The sequence below is a fragment of the Lonchura striata genome, chromosome 13 (assembly GCF_050655825.1).
Source record: "Lonchura striata isolate lonStrDom1 chromosome 13, ASM5065582v1, whole genome shotgun sequence".
In the NCBI taxonomy this organism is placed as follows: Eukaryota; Metazoa; Chordata; class Aves; order Passeriformes; family Estrildidae; genus Lonchura; species Lonchura striata.
The window spans coordinates 6,905,658-6,929,352 of NC_140715.1; the positions used below are offsets into that span (position 1 = coordinate 6,905,658).

At 40.6% G+C, this 23,695-nt stretch overlaps 1 protein-coding gene across 25 annotated transcripts in view; it reads right to left on the reverse strand.

The window, feature by feature from the left end:
- Positions 1-23,695, reverse strand: part of TENM2 (teneurin transmembrane protein 2) — a 1,518,527-nt gene that overhangs the window by 170,733 nt on the left and 1,324,099 nt on the right. For all 25 annotated transcript variants that reach the window (XM_085591001.1, XM_085591002.1, XM_085591003.1 and 22 more), the window contains one exon: positions 3,880-4,114. In XM_085591001.1, the coding sequence (XP_085447127.1) occupies positions 3,880-4,114 (235 nt within the window). The remainder of the gene's footprint in view (positions 1-3,879; positions 4,115-23,695) is intronic.

Here is a 23,695-nt window from a genome sequence, read left to right on the forward strand (position 1 = left end):
GCCATTAGTAAACCAGGCAATCTCAGTGAATCATCCATCCATGGAACCTCCTCTGTTCTCCCTCATGAGTCATCCCAGTGTCCATGTGGGGTTCTCATCCCAGGGCATTCCTGCTGTGCAAGGAGCCATGGGAACGTCCCCTGCAAAGCCATTCCCTTCTCCCTGTGCCCCCAAAGCTTTAAAGCAGAGCACTGCCCCTCTGGCTGTCAGGAAGGAATGAGACCCAGCCTGGGATGTCCAAAGTCAGAATTTTCATCACAGCTCCCCTTGGAAAGCAATGATTAAAGCAGCAATAAAGGAACACCTCTCAAATGGAGAAGGTAGAAACCGGCACTTTGTTAGGAGGAGGAGGAGATGCTTTGAAACAGACTGCAAGAGGACAATAAAAGTTAAAGAGCATTAAACAGCAGCTCTGAGCCTAAAGGTAAAGCAGCTAAATACTGTAGAAATGAACCATAAAAATAGCACCATAAAAATGCTACAGCCATGCATTACTGTGTCCTTACTTAGAGATATTTCAACCCTTCCATTACAGACCCTTATTTCAAAGAAAACAGTGATTATGTTAGCCAGCCTGGGAGCCTGGTGCAGCCATAAAGCAGGGAAGGGAAGCACAGCCCCTGTTTGTTTACCTGAACCAGGAACAGCCACACTAAAATCAAGCACACATCACTGGGAGTGTTGTGGGTCAGGTTAGCCAGGGCTTTGAGGAGCTTGATCTAGTGGAAGCTGTCCTTGCCCATCATGATCCTTAAGTTTTTTCCAGCTCAAACCATTCTACAACTCTAAATAAGTACAATAGGAACCCTGCATAGGCATGTTGCAAACTCATAACTCCACTAGAAGCAATGAGCTGCAGCAATACAGATAAACCTAATTATGTAACAAATACAGCACCACAAAGGATGCCAAAGATTTGGGCACAGTTGCCTGAAAAGGCCACATGAAAACATGTGCAGGCAGTAAAAGCTTCCTTTACATCACAAAGAAAATAAACCAAATGTGATTAACAACCTCCAATCAATATCAAAACAAGAGACAGATAAAGGATATATTTGGAAAATGCGATGTCTCCAAACAGTCTGAATTTAGCCCAAACTGCCTAAGACAGCAAAGGAACAAAGGGAAGGTTAAAATATTCTTACCAGAAAAAAAAAAAAAAAAAAAAAAAAAAAAAAAAAAAAAGCAACATGCAGACGTGTGTTGTATTATTCAATGGTTTCAGCACTTGGTACTGTTAGATAAAGAGACATCTGGAATCTAAATTGTGATCTGAGTTTTGTAGTGCTGACACAAAGCATTCCCTTCAGACAGCTCAGGTGCCACCTTTTGTTTCAGAATCAGTAATGTGACCACTTGCAAATCATTTTCAGTTGAGAGCAGAATCTACTGAAGGTAACTGAAAGATGAAAACTAAGAGTTATGAAACCCTCTCTTGATAAAGCAGGTGCTGTCAGTGCTGGCTTTGCCTCCTGAGCGCTCCTCTACTGAGATTAATAAACAGATAACAAGATAAAAAATTAGAGTAGTGCACTGTGGAGAGGCAGCATGAGAGGGGTCAATGTTTTGCAACAAGCTAAAGCTTTAAAATCAAGGCTTAAGTTACCAAAAATATACCTTTTTTTTTTTTTTTTTTTTTGTGTCTATTGCTATCAATGTAGATGAAACACCAGTTTTTAAGGGAAAGAATTACAGGCTAATTCTGGAAGTCTCAATGATTTCACAAGCATCAGTTTCAGTCCTTTTTGAGTTAATATTCTTGTGATGAAACTTGTCATCAAGCCCTGTCAGGTGTGTAATTTCAGAAAAGAACTAGAATCGATCCTCTGGAATAGTTTTGGAACACAGCAATTCTGCCAGGACACTTTCTAATAGCTTAATGCTTGCCTGTGACAAACCTGTCTTCCAAAAACTCCAATTAACTGTCGGGCATCCTGCAACCTCCAAAAATAACAGTATTCACAAAGTAACCTTTTGTCATGTGCACATACACTCCCAGAGGTTGCAGGATAAGAAAAAAAGAGAAGGACCAAAGTCAGTAAAGGCATTCACAGCCACCGCTGGCTGGGAATAGGTACAAATCAGACAGTAAAAGAACCCAGCCAGACAAATGCCACTGCTGTGGCTCAGGATTATGGCAAAGAATCCTTTTGTGAATATCCCAAGGAATTCCCTCCAGGTAAAGTGATTGGCAAACTGGGACAGTCTTGAGATTTCAGAAGTGATACATTTCAGGTGTTGTGGCCTAGAACAATTCCATACAGGAAGAGGCAGACCAGGCACAGCACGTGGCCACTCTGCACCAGCATCCTGGGCAATGAACCACACAGCAAGAACCAGTCTGGGCTGAACAGGACCAACACGTATATCTTTTAATTCTTAGCAATAAATAACAAATTCAGGATGTCCAAGTTAAGTTCTATAAAATTGCACAGGTTTTCACAGAAGCAGCAGTTCAGAGTTAAGGATTTTTTGGTTTTTTTTTTTTTTTTTTTTTTACTTGATTTTTTTTATTTGATCAAAGTTAGCTCCAAACCTTCAGTAAGCAAGAATCCCTTTCTCCTACTTTTCTGGCCATCTTGGCTTTGGAAAACCTGAATTTACTGTCCACTTTTTCACAGCAGCCATGGTCCCATTTTAGCAGAGCAGGACAAAGCAAGGGCAGCCCCCCTTGCACAGCCCAGCCCAGCACAGACCCCCTGCTCTTTCCAGGCTCATTTGTCCCCCATGGAGCTGTAACCCATCACTGATTAACCCCCGAGTAACACCAGGGTTACAACTAGCCTCGGTGTTGTCAGACCCTCCCAGAGCTCCAAACGAGACCAGCAGCCTTTAACCCAATGTTGGAGGGGCTGGGCTGGGGCTCCATGGGGGTGTAACTCCCCCAGATGTGGCTCCTCAGGGAGTGATCCAGCAGAGCCCCGTTGAAGCCCTGGGAAGCTGCAAACCAAACCAAACATCCCAGAAGCTGTGGCAACCACGCAGCTGAAACCCTGGCAGGACCAGTGCTCCCAGCAGCCCAGCTCCTCCACCTGCTCGCTGTGTTTGTCACCCTCTGGGCAAGCAACACCACCCTGCTCTTCCAAGCACTTTATTCAGAACCACAGTGGCTAATTTTAAATTCGGAGAGATCAGCTCTGCCAACTCTGCTATTTAAAGTGCAAGTTAAATATGTTTGACATTCCATACCCCAAATGACAACAAACCAGAATATTTAGACCAGCAGCATGTCAGGCATTTATTTATTTATTTCTCTGTCAGGACTAAGTGCTGCACCTTTTCATTTATATGCTGCTGTTTGCCCCACAGGCATCACACTGTTAACATGTACAGAAGAGATTAAAATGAACTTGCATGCTGGATGAGGTATAAATTAAAATTATAGTACTGTCAGTCATGAATCTCAGATTGTTTCTCAAAGTCTCCCAAAATGCATAATGTCAAGTGAGCCTCTGTTTGTTGCTTCAGGAAAGGCAAAATGTATAATTTTTCAGCAGCACAGTCAGTATGAATTCTAAGTAAGTTGTCCCTGAGCCCATGATATAAATATGCTGTATTAATCGCATGAGTTGTGTATGCAAGCAAGGTCCAAGTGAATAAAAGGCTTTAAAATGGACTGTGAGCAACGTTATTCACCATGCACCTTCCAGGGCAAAGCAGGCTGGGGCTGCTGGGTGTTCTAACACCACCCACCCCCACGCTGTGTCAGAAAAGCCACCCCTGGCACAAAGGGCACCAAGCCACCCCTGGCAGAAAGGGCACCAAGCCACCCCTGGCACAAAGGGCACCAAGCCCATCTCCCAACAATCCAAGAGCGTTCTCTGTGCACTTTGGAGGACCCCAGCAGCATCCCCCAGGGCGCCCATGCCCAGCACCCACCTGGTCTCGAGCGGGACGTTGCTGTTGAGCACCCAGCTGTCCTGGAGCTGCACGGACTCGGGGGTGGTGGCCAGGTCATTGGGCGCCGGGGCGGGCGCGTGGATCTGGTTGCGGCGATTGGTGAGCGAGTTCCTGTTGAGGGAGTTGGCAGAGGAATGGTGATGGGACAGGGAATGGTTGTGAGGAGGAGGGAGAGGTGGCCTCAGCGTTGACTGGCTGTGATGATTTGAAGGGCCTAAAACAGAAAAGAAAAACAAATCATAAATGTGTGTGGTGGCACTGCTCTCCTCGGCATTTCCAAGGGGCCTGGGAAAAGAGACTGTGCCTCTTGGACCTGTGGGCATCATTGCGTGGGCAAATCAGATCAGTGATTATTTGGGATCAGCAACACAAAACATTCTTCCAGCCTGCACAGCTGGCATGTCGACAAAGACTCTATTTAAATTTTAAAATACTTCTTCACGGATTCTCCCTGGAGAAGGTCTCCTCAGTGGAGCAGCCAGGACAGCAGCCTAGCTGGACCATTCCCAACATCTACCGAGAGGAAATTTACCCCCTGTTTCTATCAGGGACCGTGAGCAGATGATCCTTAATGGATTAAAAATAGCCTTTGAGAATATGGTCTTTAGGCCCCTATAAAACTTAATCAGAGAAATCAATCTTCTTTCATTCACTGTATTTTACCAATCAGCTTCAAATGAACAGGATTTGTGCCAGCACAAGAAGATTAAACTCCAAATATGAAAAGAGAGCAGAGAGACAGTGATGCTATCTTTCATGTTATTCCATGTGATCAGGATTTGGTCTGTATTTTTCTATTTAGTAATGCCACAAACACACAGCAAGATCTAGAAATTATGCAACTCTTTCAGTCTCTTTCATTGAAAAATGACAGATGATATTTTTTAGTGATAAAGAAGGATATAAACTTTTCTCATGCTTTGAGTACGGACATGCTTGCATTGATATAGAGAAATATTTTTTCTAATCATTAAGGCAAATGGATTAAAATAACAGCACATGAAAAGAAAATCTGATAAGCAGGTGTCATTTGAACATTGTCACTTTTCTAAACATAAATTTAGAATGGTAAATAAGTTCATGTGCAATTCCACACATTACAATAATTTATGTCTAATAGAAACAGCAAAAGAGAATAAAGAAAACAAACACTATTATGAACTGTATGCTTTAGACATTGTATCAAGTTGTTTTCTAGTGAACATTAATCAGTAATTCTAGAGAAATGATAATTCTAATGATGCATGTTTGTTTTTAGAAACTGGAGCAAAGTACTTCACTGTACTTAATGAATCAAATAATAAAAAGAAAACATCACAAAACATCATTTGCAGCAAGACTGATCTTTGTCATGTGAAACAAAGAAGCCTAGAAATGCTGATGAGTAATTACTTACTGTAAGTTATTTAAGCCAATATTTATCCAAAACCCAAATAGACACAAATAACACCCCAAACCCAAACCCCAGAGCAGCAGGAGGACATTTCCCCAGCATGGAGCCCTGAGCTGCAGCAGCACTCAGGGACAGGGTTAGTGGTGACCTGCCAGGGCTGGGTTCAGGGTCACTCGAGGATCTCAGCAGCTTTTCCAGCCTGAGCCCAGGGTTCTCCCCAGGGACAGCTCTGGTGCTGCTCTGCCTGCCTGGGAGAAGCAGGGCAAGAGCCTCTCCCTAATAGCAACACAACCAAGGAGCAGAGAGACAGCAGTGGTTTTGGAGAGAGGCTGCTCATGGTCTTAGGAATTGGGGAAGCACAGGCTGCTGAGGAGCAGAGCCAGGTTTACTGGACTTACACAAGGCAAGTATCACTTGTCCTCTGACAAGAAACTTTAAAAAATGAATTATAATAAATTCTGCATCCTCCACATGTTGCCTTAGCTCTAAACAGCAGTTTCTTTATATTTTTGGAATGTCTGTTGCCTGAATTCGCACCCTGTGGGAATGTCAACTGCTTTAAATACAAAATCACCTTTTATGAACACAGCCTAAATTTTAAGGCCATCATATGTGCAGCTCTCCTCACTATCCTTCGCTATATCTTATCTAAGCATAAAAGAGACTGTTTAGCCAATAAAGTTTGATGTTTAAAACCCGCATTTGGACCTCCAAAAACATCAAATCTCTAATCTGTACTAGGTCCTGTGCCATTCCACAACAGCATGCAGAGCAAGACACAGCAGGAAGAAAATGTGTTTGGACAATATCCACATGCACAGAAGCTTAAGTGGAATTACTCTCCTAGTCTGTGTTCTGACTTTAAACAAAGCGTACTTGGATTTCAATAAGTGAATATTTATGAGTGATAAAATACAAATATGTGCCCTTGTGCTAATAGTTACTTCAAAAGATTCACGTGCATCATGTTTTCTCAACTTACTTCAGATGCAGCTTTTCCTTCTTAAGGATAAGTACAAAAAAGTCATAGTCACACAAACCAAACAGTTTTGGTCTGAGAGCCACAGTAGCACCAGTTAAAGACTCTGAATCTTGTCACCACAACATCATGGAGGCTCTTCTTAAAAGTGAGCCAATAAAGGAGAATGAACAGCATTTCTGTAAGACTAAAGAAACTGAAATCGAATTACTACAAACTATTTAATCTGCCTCAAGATTCAGTTCCCACACAGTAAATGTATGATACTTTGCAATATGAGCTGTGCAGAGGTAACTGAACACATATTGCATCGCAAAAACTCTGAAATCTGGTGCAAGACAAATGTAGAATTTAATATAGAAACATAAACAAATACTAATATTAACATCATGTAGATATTATATAGCTTCTATTAAAATGTATAAAAGCTTATATATATAAAAAGTACAAACCAGGGAGTGTGCACATACTTGTGTATATATGAGAGAGATAAAAGCTTAATGCTCTGCTTCTTCATAAACCTGTTCAAATGAATCAGAGCAGGAGCAGAACACCATTCAACTCGCCAGGGATATAAAAGTGGTTTCACATCTGAACATTCCTCTATGAGCATCTTTGCCTAAACTAAAACTTCACCAGCAGTACCTGCAGATCTGCTGAGCTCTGAAGTTCAGAGGAGGAGATCACTTGTCCCATAAATAAAGTGTCCAAAGGGATTGGCCCCATGGATCCCACAGCACAATGTGCTCTGGCCCTCTGGAAATTGCCTTTGATTTGGAAGCCTAAACAGAATGCGTGTCTTGATGGAGTACATCTGGCTTTTTACATCAGGAAATAGATTTTATTTTTGGTATAGCAGTAGCCAGTATTGGTCTGGGGGAGAATACTGAGGAAATGATGCATTTTCTCAATTATTAGCTGAATTAGTCATTTCACCAGGATACACTATACAAGCTCAAACTTTAGAATTTAAGGAAAAGTCTTTTAAAACATAGGGAAAAACAAAGACTGGAAATCTGAAATACTGGTACTCTCCACACTTAGGCTTTTTAATTTTTTTAAAATTTCTCATTTAAATTCACAAACAGACAACATATCTAATTCCAATCAATTTTAATACACATTGATTATGCTGAGCATTTTCAAAAAATCACGGCCTCGTGTCCACATAATCAACATGTCATTCTTCAAGAGATCTTACTGCAGTCAAGAACATCAGCAAACTCATTTCAAATTAGAAGTTGAGTGAGGGTAAATTGTGTTGTAATTAAATAATCTGAGGATACAAAGTCTGATCTGTGTAGCTTTGAAGCAATCATAAGCTACCCAATTGACTTACTTGGGTTTAATCAGAACAAAAATACTGAAAAAATAAAAAATTGCTCAGTTCATTCTTTTATCTGGTAGAACATTTAAACAGACCAAGCTAGAGCACATCCTTCAGGAGCCTGTGCACTGTAACAGAGCCATTGTGGCAGCTCCAGGGGTCACAGAGAGCCCCTGGATGTCCCACAGTTACAGGGGCATCAGTGATGGCTGAGAGCTCCTGAGCACACCAAACATCACTGCTCAGCTTTTTTACAATCCAAATGCTGACTAAAATACAAAAGAAAATTCAGATCTGCTTCAACATGGTCAAATAGTTTTTCATAGCTCTTCCCAGGCTTTGGTACACTCACTTAACTCATGCACGAAATCCAAGCAACACAATGATCTGAAGAGTACAAGTTGATCTACCACCTCAGAGAATAAATACAAAGCAGGAAAGGCAGCATCCCTAATCTAAGCAAAGCAATTGCTTCCCTGCATCCCAGTTCTTTGTCAATCCTACCTCAAAAAGTAATGGAGATTGTATCTTAGTTGTGCTGAATTATCCTCTGTGACATCATTAAATGCTAAAGAGACATTACACCTCCTCATCATTCCTTTTCACAAAAGAACTAAAAGGAAAAACCCAAACATGTATTATTTTTCTGAAATGAACAATGACACAACTTTCCTTATGCTTTAAACAATGCAAATACTGAACAAAAAAAAAAAAAAAAAAAAAAAGCCCAAAACCGAAGCTGATGAATTGAAAGAAAATAATTAAAAAGCCCACAGACAGCCCTTGTCAGGCAGCATTAGAAACCTCGTCTGCAGCACTGCTGGTTCTTCATTCAAATCCCTCTGCCACACTGTTTTCTCAAGGAAACCACATCATCTGCCCTCACAGTGAGTAGCGGGTGTTTCACAGAACCACAGGGCCACCTTCCAAGCTGAATTCATGTCCCAAGGCAGCTCCCATTGCTGTGAGTCAGGGCGAGCAGAAAGCTCTGGAACACCCAGGAATGTGCCAGGGGCTCAGGAGCTGCTGCCCAGCCCAGCTTGGGTGAGCTTGGCAGGGTGGACCAGCAGCACAGCCTGGGCTTTTTGCTGTCTCTGCTTCAGTTCTCCTGTTTGGTTGCTTAATTCTCTGCATTGTTTCCTGCTAGGCCGTAGCTAAATGGCATCTCAATGTTCTGAAAATGTTTTCAACACATGCTGTAAAGAAGAAAGTTATCTCACTCCTAACCACGGATACCATTACCTCTCTCTCTTGTTGTTTTAAACCCAAGACATTTGCCAGGTGTTCCTTCTTTTGTCTGCCTGTTTTTTTACACTCTTTGAGGCAAGAATAGGTTGAATGACTGGCTGTCATCCCAGACTGTACATTTCAAACTGAAAATTCAGTAAATGTGTGATATGAAACAGTAAGTCACTTATCAGTGTCTGCCAGTGCATTGCAGCCATGTCCCCAACACAATATTACAGTAGGAAATTAAATGTTGCTCTGACAAAAAAAACAAAAACAAAAAAAAAAAAAAAAAACAAAAAAAAAAACAAAAAAAACCCAAACCCCCCCAAAAAAGTCCCCCCCAAAAAACCCCAAACCAAACAAACAAAAAGCCCAAAACCAAATTAAACTCATCCCCCCCCAACCCCCAAAAAAGTAGAAATACCCCATTGCTTGCCCACACTATGCAGTGTCCACAGTCATACAAGCAAAGGCAAAACTGGACCCTTCACCAGGAGTCAAATTTAAGGGATTTAGATCTAAGGGTCATATAACCACCTCCCTCATGTGAGGGTCACCTGCAAAAAGGTTAAACTCACTGCTCTACAAAACAGTATTCTCTGAGACACCATGTACTAATTATATTTGTTGAAATACATCACTTAAATATTCATTATCACACTGCATGAGGTGCATGGGCTGCATGAAATAATGTCTGGTCGTGGCAAATCACATCAGTTCAATAATCATGTTCATGCAGGCTCAGTGTCCTGTGGTACTTTACATATGTATATATGTGTATGTTAAACATATATGAAAAGGTAGGCACATTATTTCAAATTTTGAAAGAGAAGTTGGAGTATTCTTCTTTCTAACTGAAAAATAATGATCTCACATAATTTTCAGTCTATCTTTTAATTTAGTGTCCTCATACTGATATCAATATAAAATATATTTCAGAGAGTTTAACAATGTATTTATCTTCTTCAGCTCAGGTACACGAGCACTATTCACACTATTGTTTGAAGAAGGGACTGATGTAAGAACTAAAAAGAAAAGCAGGCAGTTATATTTCTAAGCAATGAAGCTCGTTATTACTGTCATTACTATGGAACATTTTAGTGCAGAAAGGTAAATGTTGTTCTCTAGACTTGGCTCTGCAGAATGGGAAAGAGCTGGACCCTGACTAAAGACTCAGACAAATTCTTGCCTGAGCTCAAACAATTTGAAGCACTGGGAATCACACCAAAGTGAAAATGAAGACACAGGTTTTTCTGAACAGCATATAGAAATTTCTGAACAGAAATATTTAGGCCAGCAGTGGAACCTGGTGGCATTTTTCCTGATAGAATTATGGCCTGAAAGCTGCTGCTTCTCTGACTGGTCTATGGGGGACCCTGAAAATTACCATGGTGACACAAGAATAACTGTGCCATAATTTCCAATTCATTGCAAGTCCTGAGTCAGGTGCAATAGAAAGTCATCCCTGAAGCTGTTACAGCAGCACTTGGGATCTTGTATCACCCAGAGCTGGAACTCGTTTGGTTTCCAAGGAGCAAAAGAAATGCCAGTCATGGGTGGTTTATTACAATGCATGACCTTGATTATTTCAGAAGCGCCACAGAACACATTACACGTTGTCCAAAATTCTCTTTTTTTTTTGTTAAACCCAACCTCCTAAAAAATTTATGCCAGCAAGAGTCTCTCAAAATAAATTTCTAAAGTAATTATGTCAGAAAGATGATATACTAGGACACTGAGCTTTTTAATAAATCAGGCTTCTAGGTGCTGCAATTCTTTAAGAGAAGGAATGGTCTATCAGCAGAGTAATGATTTGGAATCTTTCTGCTGTTTGAAGAATCTGTAAGGTAAGGTCAAGCTGCACCACTGAGAAGTTTGGCAGCCGAACTACGAATGAAACAAAATATATTGAACAAGGCTTTTGGCATCCTGTAATTTCTCTGTTTCTGAGGCAGTATTGTCTCTTCTCAGCAGCACTGAATTCTTCAACTTCTGAATTTTTTTTCTTATTCCATCTTATACTACTGCCTTAGGACAGCTCATCAGTTCACACCAATCTAGATTTTTTTTCAGTTCAACAGTAGGATCAACAAAAATATAATATTTTTCTAGTCTAAAAGGGAAAAAAAACCCCACAAAGTTCTATCTTGCAACAATGTTCTTCAATGGGTTTTCAGGATTTGACCATTTTTTCCCAAAATACAATATAACCCCTTTGGCTCTCAAAAAGCATGAAAATAATAATTAAAAACAGTTTTACTTTTAGGCTGAACCAACTGATAATCAAATGATCGAAATAAACACTGATATATAGGCATCATTAACATGAAGGCTCACTGACACATACCAGCAAATACAGGTTCCTGGGGGAGCTACCTGGGAGAATTCAATTTCATAGCTCCTGGGAAGCCAGTTATTTACTACCTGGACCATCTGTTTCTCAACATGTACAACAGGTAAAAATAATTTGTGTGGAATATATGGAAAAAGTAAGAGGAATGTTGCATAATTCTAGAGTAAAGAAAAGCAAATATAATGCAATGTACATGGTGCACTGGATCAGGCTTTTCAATGGGTTATTTCTCTTTTTAAAAGCAGGCAAGATACAAGGAAGTACAAGACAGAAACAAGGATTTGTCTGCCTCCAGGGTACTGCAAGCTGCAATACTACATGACTGGCATTTCTTTCACAGGCAGTGAGATTTCATTTGAATTCTTTATTGGTTGTTATTGGACTAAAAAAGAAAAGTCACAAACCATTCAGATAAGAAGCCCTGTTTAAGTTTCCTGACTTTTCAAGGTACCAGAGACATTATCTTCAGCTACTATCAGTAAAAGATTCTGTTACTGAGGTAAAATCATGGGTTAATTAATAAAATACAGTAAAGTGTTGTATTTTAAATGAATTGTATTTCATTTGTAATTAATTGTAAAGTGCTGTATGAAAGGCCTCACACAGTTTATCACTTAGCATATGAGCCAACATTAACCCAGCAAATCTTAAACAATTCTTGAAATAAAGTTTTTTGTGTGTTAAGGGGGAAAAAAAAAAAAAAAGACAACAAACAACTAAAAAGCAACTGCAACCCCCCAGCCTGGTGTACATGGTAAAACAGAAAAATGAATACACAGTGATTTCAGCTGTGAGAATGATGGGGCTCTCTCTCTCTTGCTGGGAACTTCTCAAAGCACAGTGCCTGTTGTGCCTCTCTGCAGGTGTGGCAGAGCTTGGCAGCAAAGCCAAGCACCAGGGATGCTCTCGGGGATGCTCTCGGGGATGCTCTCGGGGATGCAGGGCTCGGGGCAGGGCAGAGGAGCTGCAGCCCAGCATGGGGAAGGTCAGTGCTGCTCTGGGAGTGCTGCAGTGCTGCCTCAGAACAGCTCCATCCCAAACAGCCCTGCCTGCAGCTGCCTCCCAGTCTGCTTGGAACCAGAACATTTCCTGAGCAACACCAGCCTGATGAGGCACCCATGGGGCCTGTGCTGGCCAGCAATTCTCTCAGTAGCACTGCAGCAAATACTTTCCTACTACTGCATTTACCATGGAAAAATCTCCTGCAAGCTAGAAACTCACTCTGTAGCACAGCAGAAAGGAAACAGCTCACTGAAAACTCTCTAAGTAGAAAAGATCAAGTTTTGTCTTCTCTAAATAGCATTACTAACATCTTGCAGGTACTCAATCCTTACCAAGACATTAAACCTCCATGCAATTCTCTATTACAGGAGCTTGAAGGCTATGGATCTTTTCCATTTTTTTTTTAATTAAATAGACTCATCTAATTGCTTACAATTAAACAGGAAACACCATCACTTCTCGTCTCCTGGGGCTGTGCTGCTGCCTGCCACCCCCTGCCCAGCTCCCTAGCCTGTCTCCCACAGCAGCACTGCAGTGCAGCCCTGCTCTGTGCTGCCACTTCAGATGTGCCCTGCTCTTCCCTGGCCAGCATGGGGAAGGCAATCCAATTCCCAGCCTGAAGAGGCTGTGTAATCATCCTGGCAGATACCAAATGCTGGAGTGTCCCCACACGACCAGAACAAACAGGCAGGGAGCTGAAATGCCTTCCAGCAATGCTGCTTGTTCCCAGTGTCGAGGGGAGTGGGAACAGCACAGCCCTGCCCATCACCTGCACTGAACATTTCTGAAAGCACAGCCTCACCCACCTCTCACACCAGCACCAGCTTTACAGGCTGTGTTATCTCAAGGCCATGGTTTTATTTCTCTGAGCAATACAAAGTACAAGCCACTCAAATAAAAAAGCCATGGTATTAATACGGTATTAATTGAGAAAGGAGGGAACATATTCCATTTCCTACTTCAGGTATAAAAACCAGCTATCATAATTGCATTATGTACTGTTTCTTCCTTCAGAATGTCTGAGGCTGCCACAGAACTAAGTGGTGTTTAACACTGTGAAAAGAAAGTGAAAAGAAAACACCTCTCAAGTGCCATGCTGTATTGATAATCATGACAGTGGCAATACTAAAGAAGAATTTAAAAATGGGAAAAGAGGATGACCACAATATTTTATCCAACTAAAGACATAGGAGACTAGACAGTAGTTAAAAATCAAGATATCATTTGGATAAAACTTCTGTGACTCTGCAAAAATTGCTAGCAACTTTTTCTAATGATGTGAAACAATCCAAACCTGTGCCTGAAACTCTGCTTTACCCTAAGTGTGGATTGCTGGAATCCCTTGGACAAAAAAGGTTCAGGGCAGGTAAACCCATAATAGATAGATGAATTTCAGCAAACCCACAGACCAAGGAAAAGTTTTTGACACTGAAGTTGGCTTGTGAAATCATGGCAGAGGAAGAAAGATGTGCATTCTGCAACCAGTCAGACAAATTGACTTCTTTGAGATATGGGGCAAGGAAAGAGTCAGAAGAAGAGAAGGAAAAAAGACAGAAAATAAATGTGTCCCAAGAGCTCTTACAGAAGCTTCTCCTCCAGGGAAATGAAGCTTTTGACAATGTTGTGTCAGATGTATAGGCCACAGGCAGATCAGCAAGGAATTATCAGCAGATGAGACTAGAGGCTCATTGGCACCCTGGTCTGTACCACAAGATGTGTGGACAGTGTGGGGCAGTAAATTTGGATCAGATTTAGTCTGACAGACCTGGATCAAGAGTCTCTCCCTCCACGTTTTGAAGCAGTCTCAGGGACCCAGCCTTGTTTCCACCTCTCATGAGCCCACTAGAAGAACAAGTCCATTTGCATTGATTTGTCAACACTTCTAATTCAGCAGATATTAAATTGCAATTCTATATTTGAAAAATCCATTAATATTATTTTAATGGGATATCACAACTAGGATACAGAATGACAGCACACAATCCTCCTATTTCTAAATTAATATGCAAGAAAAAGCTGTGTTAAGCCTTCCATAGAGACACACTTAGTACATCAAGACTTTTCTTCACAGACTTTCTGTGAACCACATTGTCAGAGGAACATTCAGGAACAGATGTGTTGTCAAGCTTAAGAAATTCCAAAGCAAAGAGGACTTTTTTTCCCCCTAAAGGCATGTAATGTTTAAAGTGAAAGTTATTTTTGTTATATTGCTACCAGTAAATTACAGATATCTATAGTTTTAGGTAGTGGGATACTTACTAGGTGTCCATACTTATCATGGAATGAAAGAAAATCAAATTACTTTAAAAAATAAATTTATATGATTAAATTATTGCTGTTGGGTAGCTGTGATTCCACACCAACAAAAGTTACCTTACAAATAAAAAAATATAAATTAAGATATCCATTCATTTTTAGTATTTTTTTTTTCATCTATCATGTGTGAAAGATTTTAGTTTACACTCATTTATCAACTTAGATAATTCCACTAATGGAGGAATTAATTTCAATAACAAAAAAATCAAACTGCACTCTCAGAAGGTTATCAGAAGGTGGGTACATGCACATGGCACCTGGATCAGGAATAAGTATAATTTTTAAATACAATTCTTAAATATTAGGGTTTTCTTATATACAGTTCTAAAGGAATATGATGCCCACATAGAAAAGATTTCATTTCAAACAAATGCACTTGGAAGAAATACTCACAAACATGGGAGGGCAGAGGATACATTAAACTGGACACTTAAACATGGTAGAGAAAGGGACCTTAAACCAAGTAATGTTGTACTGTGGCAACGTTGACTGTGGAGCTTTTATCTGTCAAAAGTGACTGCACTCAACAACATACACATGGAAATGATCAATACCAACAACCAGAATGTAACAGTAGTGATAACACTTCATGTTCTCTACAGTATCTGCTGTGTGTTCTTTTCATGTGCTCCACAAACAAAACCCAGTAAGGAAAGGATGGTATCAGAATTTTACCAGTTTCAGACAGTCTTTTTCTTCTTTTAACAGACTTTCCACATCTGTTTCTCCTGCCACAATAAACTAAAACACTTGAAAATTCAATGTTTAGCTGTTGTTTCAAATAGGTTTGGTTTGGGTGTTTGTTTAAGCAGAACACCTCTCAGTAAGCAGAAACAAATGAGGAAACTTCTACACTGGATGAAAATCTAGAAATGCAGAATTCTTCTGCCAGACCTCTTACACGTGTTAAAAAACAAGAACAAAAACCCCCAAACAAATGTCCCACAGGTGATCAGAGATTTTTCCATTTGAAACATAACACAAGTCCCACCCATGGGGGAGGTTTAGATTTTCAAGCTAATGTCAAGTTAGTATATTTTAAGAGAAATACAAGAACAAAAACTAACATCTACAGTGCCTGCAAGCCAGTCATCCTTAAAGCTTAGAGACTGATCTATGCAGATTTTCTGCATCATAAAATAGTCTGGAATAAAACCCAAACTGCACATCAGTGTAGGATGCTGATAGACATCTTGATCTGGTTTCACTATTTCAATTTAGCTGCATATTGTTTGATACTGCTCAGGGAAATGTGACAAGCTGTGCCACGAATGGAAGGGAAGAGAACCAACTCTCTGTTGCTGTACATTATATTTTTATTAACTGAGACACCACAAACCTCTAAATTTATGAAATACTGAAGAAAAATTATTAAATTATTCATCAGTGATATGACAATTAAGAAGCAAACTAAGGAGCAAGTGGAAGCTTGGTCCTGAGGGAGAACAGCTGGTCTTCTCATTAAAAGTATGTTTTGGCAGCAAAATATCCTCTGAACAGAGGGAACCTGCTGCTAAAGCAGCCTCTGAGTCAAATTTAGGAGCAAGTGACAAAGACAGGCTGATGTGAAGAGCAAGGTGGTGCACTCTGGGTACCAGCATGGGGCTGGTGCACGCCACACTCCCCCTGCTCCTGGCACAGGGGTGAGGTGACTTTGTTGTACTTTGGAGCCACCACAGGACATGGAAGCTGCCTCAGCCACTTTGTGCTGGTGCACCAGACTACAAAGAAAGTCACTTAAAACTCAAGGAAAGATGTTCTTTGTACCAAACCAGCCAACAGCTGAGCACAGAGGCCGGTGGTGAGGATGGTGTCCAGGCCATGGAGTCCCCCCTGCTCCTGCCTCTCGTGCCTTGCTCACCAAACTGCAAAGCTGCAGCCCCAAAGGGCGCTGGGTCAGCACATCCTGGGAGGTTCCGCAGTGCAGGAGGTGCTGAACATGAGCACTGCCCACCTGCACAGTGGGCAACAACCCCCGTGGGCAGGAAGGGAAATTCCACCTCTGAGGCTGTGATGGGGCAGTGCTAAAAAAGGAACTGTATGATGTTAGAGACATAAGTCTTTCAGAAGTGGAGAAGAGAAGGGAATGAGAGAGGGAAGCGAGACACAGCACTTTGGTGCCATGTTTTTTATAAAGGTGAAGCAGCACATACAAAGAAACAACAGGCTGGAACAGGGCCAGAGCTCTATAGGGGTCTGAAAAATCTCTTCATGAAATAACATTGCTCCTTTCTTCTCATCCCTCTACTACTCATACTTTCAGGATTGTGGGGTTTTTTTTAAGCTTGTGGTTTTTCTCATACTTTCCTTTTGTGGTTTTTAATTCTTTCCTTGTCCTGCCATCAATAGTTCAGGAGATTTGCCCCTTTGCTCCTCACCTCTTACAATCCATCCTCTAAGATAATCCAGCTTAAACAATTGGTCAAACAAAAAACCACTGACAAACCAGCTCTCACCCACAGAAACCCAAAGACCCAAAGTATCTCTTATGATTCCATTGCTGAAATACACAGTGATCTGTGTTTTTTAAAGATACTATCCTTAAAATATGTCTACAACAACAACAACAACAAAAAACAAACAAACAAAAAAAACCCCAAAAAAATAAACCAACCCAAAACATTTATGTAGCATCTGTTGAAATATGAAATCTCCACTTGCTGGCATGCCTTGTTCTAGATGTTTGAGGAATTTTTTCAAATAACATCAATGTCTATACTTTTTTTGTGACATAGAAACACAAAATCAGATACTCCATCTTAATTCTGGACAAACTTACTTCCTAGTTAGATAAAAGAATTCCTCCCTTAATGCCATCCTTTTTCCTGTATTTCCCCTTGTGTGTGAAGTATTTTACAGCTGAAAGCAGAAAGACACAACAGGTTGTTTCCTAATAAAATAATTTTGCCTAAAATTCTTGCTTCAATCCTTGTAAAGATTCAAACATCTTGCATAACTGGCAGGAATTCTGACATCCCTGCACAACACCAAATTACTTTCAGCCTGCTTGAAAACCTGATTGATCACATAAAATATAACAATTCCCACTCCAATCTTTCTGTACCTATTTGTTCACTTAGGTTAGCTGGCAAAATAAGCATGTTAGCCTTTTCTCTGCTCCAGATATGTCATACCAAAGTGGGTTTTGCATAAAGAGAAATGGCATGCTACTATCTTTGTAACATTTTTAGAGCCTTGGTTATAAATACTTCAGATGATGCTCAGACAGAAACTCAAGTGATGCAGATTTCAGCTCTTCAGACGAACAGCAGGGAGAGTTACAGATTCAGTTTGATTTGGACCTACACTAATTTACTCCAGATGATCAACAAAAAGGAGAGCATAGCTAAAATAGAATTTCTGAAGTGATGGGATTTGTTAATATCACACGTGTTAGGTACACAGAGGTATCTGGGCATTCACAGCTGGGTGTACAGCTACACGCAGGACAACATTCTGATGTACAAAAAGAGGAACAAATGATGAGCAGGTGAAGTCAAGAATCCTGCATGGGGCTCTTGGTGGGGCCAGGCTGGGCTGCTGGGGCAGGTACAGCCCTCTCAGCACGGGAAGGGAAGAGGAATTACAGGAGTGTGGCTGGGGAGAGGAGCGGGGTGGCCAAGGCAGTGCAGGATCCACCAGCTGCATCTTCCTCAGGTGAGAGGGAGCCACAAAGGGACACAACCACCAGGGCAGACCAGGAGAGGTGAAAAAGAAGGAAATAAAATGGTGCAGAGCTCCACGACAGTTGCATTTTTGTTTAGGCACAATTTACATTAAAAAAATAAAAGAGAGAGAGAAACAGCCAGAAGAGCTGTGAAGGACAGGACAAGGAATGTGCATGGGCAGGAGGAATGCAGTATTGAGCTGGGTAAACTCTGCTTCCCACTTTAGGCACACCTAGGGAGCTGGATCACATAGAACCAGCTCAGACATCTGTAATTACTCATGGATACAAATCCATTCCTTTTTGGTTAGTGCTACAGATGTGAGAGGTTGTGTTATGTAAACCCTCCCCTCAGCCCAGCAGTACCATCTTGTTTCCTAGTTCAGAGACATGACTGCAAGCTCCTAAGACATATCCTTCTTAAACCTCAGTACTATTTCACGCGGCTTAGAAAATAGGGAGTCCACAGCTAGGCACCTGTAAACCAGCAATTAAAAAGATTCTTGCATGGAGACGTCCTTTTCTTTTACCACTACAGTAAATTCTTTTTCCTTCTCAAGAAGGAACAGTTTTTGCAAACAATGTTTCTGGTAAGGGAAAAAACCGAAACCCACAATCTTAAGCCATGTTAAAAAAATTCTTTACAATCTGCTACTTAACACGTTCTCTTTGGAGGGCCAGCCTCACCTAAAGGAGTAAAGACTAATAAAGAAATTCTTTGAACTCCAAACACTTCAAGATACCATCTTTTTTTGAGTGAATCCCATTCAAAGCAATGAAGAGACAAAATTAATATTTCTATATACTATTCTGTACTTTTAAAAACCCAGACTCTTATTTCCTAAGCTAACAAACTGAGCCATCTCTTTTTTATGCATTAACAATTAATATGGATTCTGCTTCTAGACATCTGTAATGCTTTGGGCTGTATTTATGGTGTGATAATTGTCATTTTGAGACATGGAACACCAAGATGATAGAAAGACATAGCTGAACTGTTCACTATCTAAGGGACAACACTGCCATCGTGTTCAAAATACTGCCCCAAGCAATGAAAAGTTTCATAAATCTTTTTTTTTCCTACCACTGTTGTCAGCTTCTATTTTTGCCTGTGGCTGAATGTGATTATAATCTGTTTCCAGTGTACAAGAAAACAAAGTGATCTAGAATATAATGAGTGGGGAACATTTTGGAGTCCTCCTGAGCTGCAGGATATTTCCAGCTGCTAGCAGAGCTGATAACGGACTTAATAGAGCTAATGATTTCTAATACCACTAACACAAGGCTATTTTCACAGTGGGTAAATAATGACTCTTGTTTTGGAAATAGTTAAGGAGTCATGTAGATGTTTGATAAGTACATGATACAGTATAAATGCAGCAATATTTGGGTAATTAATGGTGGATTACACCATAGCTAGGAGATAATTTACTTCTGTTTCCTTCTAAGAACTTAAAAGTTTATAACCCTGTTAGGACCAGTGTGACAGCAAGGAGATTTCACTGTAAACTATTACAAGTAATGTTTTAATCTAAGTGTAAAAAAGCATCCATTTGTTTCAGTGCAGTGCATCTTTGTTTTTATGTTGGTAATTAATATTACAAATCTTCACTAGAAGTAAAATAAAAACTAATTGGATAGTAAAAGAAGTTCTTGAGAATTGAATGCCAAAACTGCATCAATGTGGCAAACTATGAATAGTACATATGCCTTCAGTGTTTTACTTGATCATGACTGCATGTTTCTGATGAGGATTAACAACATTTGCTTGGTTCCCTCCTTTCCCAGTGTGCAATCTCTGCTCCCCATTCAAGGACCTGTGCTCCCATCAAAGAGAATTCTACTCTGCAGGCTGCAAGATTCCTTGCAGGATTTTTTGTATGACTATACAGAAAAGATTCCCTATGGTAAAAGTGCATTTCTTCTTCTCTCTTCTCTCCAGAAATTCCCTTCCTATAGAGGCTCCACATATGGATCTCCTATTTTTCCTTTAAGACATTTGAACATTATTTCATATTAAGTTCATGGCAGCTGTAGAGTGGTTGGGACTTCCATCCTACTCACTGCAGCATCCAGTGCCTCATGCCCCTGCAGTTTTGCTGCTGTTTCAGCTTTCTCAGCTGTATCCAATCCCAAACAGCATTCCCTGGATGGGACTGTGTTTGCACATGTCCCTCTGTCACCCAAAATGGGTGGTGTCAACCAAGCTGTTAACAATCCAAACTTCACAATGGGAACAAAGAAATAATGATAACTCTGATGAAGGCAAAAATGTAAGGTTTAAATAAAATAAGTCAAGCTGGGCAGAGCTTTTCAAGTCAAAATGAAAGAAATAAAAGAACTTATGATGTGAACAGAGGATAATAAATTCTGTAATGCAATCAAGTATTATCTACCCATTATAAACTTTATAGATTTTAGGAAAGCAGATGATAACCCCCATTGTGATTCATTTTCACATATCTTGAAATATTACAGGAAGCAGGCAAAAATAATTAAATTTATCTAACTGTATTTCAAGGTATGGTTTTGCTAGTTAAAGAAAATGCAAACTTAAGCAAAGAATCTGATACAGCTGCTGGTGTCAAACTGAGAATGCAATCTCTTCTCTGGTTTGTTACTGCCATTGCTTCATTAGGAGAAGAAATTGTAGATTGGAACAACAGAAATATTTCATGGTCTAAGAGTCAATATCAGATTTTGTTTGTGCTGGTGATACAGCAGTTCTAAATGACAGGTCAAACATGCAAGGAACAGCACGAGATTGTTCCGCGTCACAAATAAATCAGGTTAAATATTGTGAAAAATACATCCAGTAGGGACTCCAGGTTCCAAATTAGGTTTTGTATCAGAAGGCCAAGAAATACAGGGTTTGTAAATTCATATATTTGACAGACATGAGCAAGTCAATGAATTGAATCATAAGGAAACAATACTATGATCAAGGAATGGGAGAACTGCAATCACTAACTTCAATAAGTTGTTCAAATGTTTCTTCTCCCTGAGCAGAGACAGGGAAAAAGGAAAGCCACCAAATGCTAACACTTTCAGAGAATATCAGGTATTATAATAATTGAATTAATAAACACTAATACTCAGAAATCTACCTTTATTTTTTAAATAGTAACAGAAGTAAAGACAAATTCAAGAGACATCAAAAACTAAGCTAGAGCAGAGAACACAGCAGGTATAGCACTGCCAGTTTGAGAAGGATGTCAAAGGCCTACACAATGTAAAAACCAAGAATATTGAACAAGTTTGAGAACAAGATGGCTAAGCTGCTCAAAGAATAAGAATTAAGGATTGCTTAATTAAAAACCACTACAGTAGCAGAGGGCAGAGCTATATTACATGCATTAGCATATAAAAAATGAAAAAGTAGGTATTTTGGAGATCAAAGAGCTCTTCTATATTGATACATGAGTTGTAATGCCAAACAAAATTAGATTCAAACATGTAGATCAGGAATTTACAATAGGAATAGATAGCTGTTAAAGAAAAAGTTAATAACCAGGCAGTGAATTCAACATTTTTATATGGAAAATGTCTAAGGAATGGAAAAAGTCTAGTAGAGAATACTTAACAAATCATCTTGAAAACTGAGAAGATATAAAGGAAACAAATCTTGCTAAGTCTAAAAGCAACCAAATTTTCTTAAAAATAATCAAAATACAATGCACTAGGCAGTCCTTCAAAGGGTAGCAGAGCTATGTAACAGGTGGTGGGACAGAAGATGCAATTCAGTGTTGACAAATGCAAAAGCAACTTAAAATTCTTCTACTAAATGCTGATTACTGAAATGAACACCAAGAAGAAAAAAGTGTGGAAGGATGAATTTTTGTAAGCAGACCAAAAAAAAAAAAAAAAAAGTGCAATGCAGTGAATATTCCAGGATAACATTCTCAATGCATAACAATGGAGAAAAATAAAAATGTAGTGTATCTGCTATGCCATGACATCAAGTGCTGCATCCTGTTACAGAAGAGAAAGACAGCCAGGGGCTCACTTACCACAGGTCTTGTGCAAACATCAGAAATGAGCTGAGCTGGGAAACACAGAGTTATTCTCTCACACTGGCTGAAATCTGTGTTATCCCTCAGCCATCCTGCCTCATTCCTGCTCAGCCTTGAGAGACAAGCAGCAAAGCATCCACCTAGCACAACTGCTGCCTGTAAGCCTAGATTAGCATTTATCCTGGGAACCTGTCAGTGCCCTCCCTGCAGGCAGAGCTGAGCTGGGCTCTCTGGGAGCAGAGGAAACAGAATTCCCAAAGACCTTAACACACACCTTGCTGGGATCCAGGGTCATGGGGACAAATGTCTTCCCCAAAACTCTGAGAGCTCTGCATTTGCAATGGGGCCTTCCAGAGCACAATCCTAGTATTTCTTTATTGGCTATGCCCCTGAAAAATTTGCCCTCTGTCTTAATGTGCACTCAGATAAGAAATCTCTTTCTGCTAGAAAAATAAGGATTGAAAAAGCTACAAGGTGTGCAGAGACACGCATTTGTTGCTCAAGTCTCAGCTGAGTGAAGTCAGTGTTTCAAAACCAGTCAATAATCTCTTCAGTGAATTCTTTCAGTGGTGTTTTAGCAAGACACTCGTGCATATCTGAGTAAGGAGCAGGGAGCAGGCACTTACTGTAATGTCAGCACGTGATGACAAGCACAGAATTTGGCCATATTTTGATATACCTTAGACTAATTAAGAAAAGAAACCTGCCCAAAGGGTCTGATAGCCAAAAGGTGGCTTGTGACTGACTGCCCAGACACAGCCATGAATACAATCAGTGGTTTCAGACCTGACAGTCAGGCCACTGCTCCTGCTCAGGTCAGGTGCTCTTCCAGCCATCACAGCCCAGCAATTCTCCCGGGAGATCAGCAGTGCTGCCAAACACACACAGCCACACCTCTGCTGGCACACACCCACAACTGGGGAAATCCAGACACGGGTCCCAGTAACCTGTTGATGAAGCCCAGTGTGTGAAGAGCTGTTTCAAAAAGGCTGTGTGCAGGCTCATTGTGCAGGATCAGATTCCTGCCTGGATGCTTTCCAGCAGTCTGGGAAGCGTTTCCTGGGAGCTGTGTCTGGCAGGAGCTCCCACTGCCGTGTCCTTTCCCATGTGGGCAGTCTGGTGAAGATCAGTGCCCAGGGGAGAGGGCAGAGGCCAGCCTGGGACACTCTGAGCTCTACAGGGAGTGCAGCCATCCGGGGGCTCAGTTTCCCTCTGGTTCACCCCAAAGGAACCAGAGCTGTCCAAGGGAATGAGGTTTCTCCATCTCCAAATGCAGAGCTCCTGTGTCCTCGTTCTGTGCACATCTTATACTTGGACATAAACTGCACTGAAATGGTGCAGGTTCCTCTTCAATCTGTGAATTATATAAATTATTCTTTTCACTTGTGAGTCAAGCCAGTTATTGCTGGATATTGCTCAAATGAACTGCAGCAGCATCAGAGCAAAATAATAACAAAAGCATCACTTAGGCACAGTCTAAGTACTGATATTTCTGTCATAAATTATAAACAATAA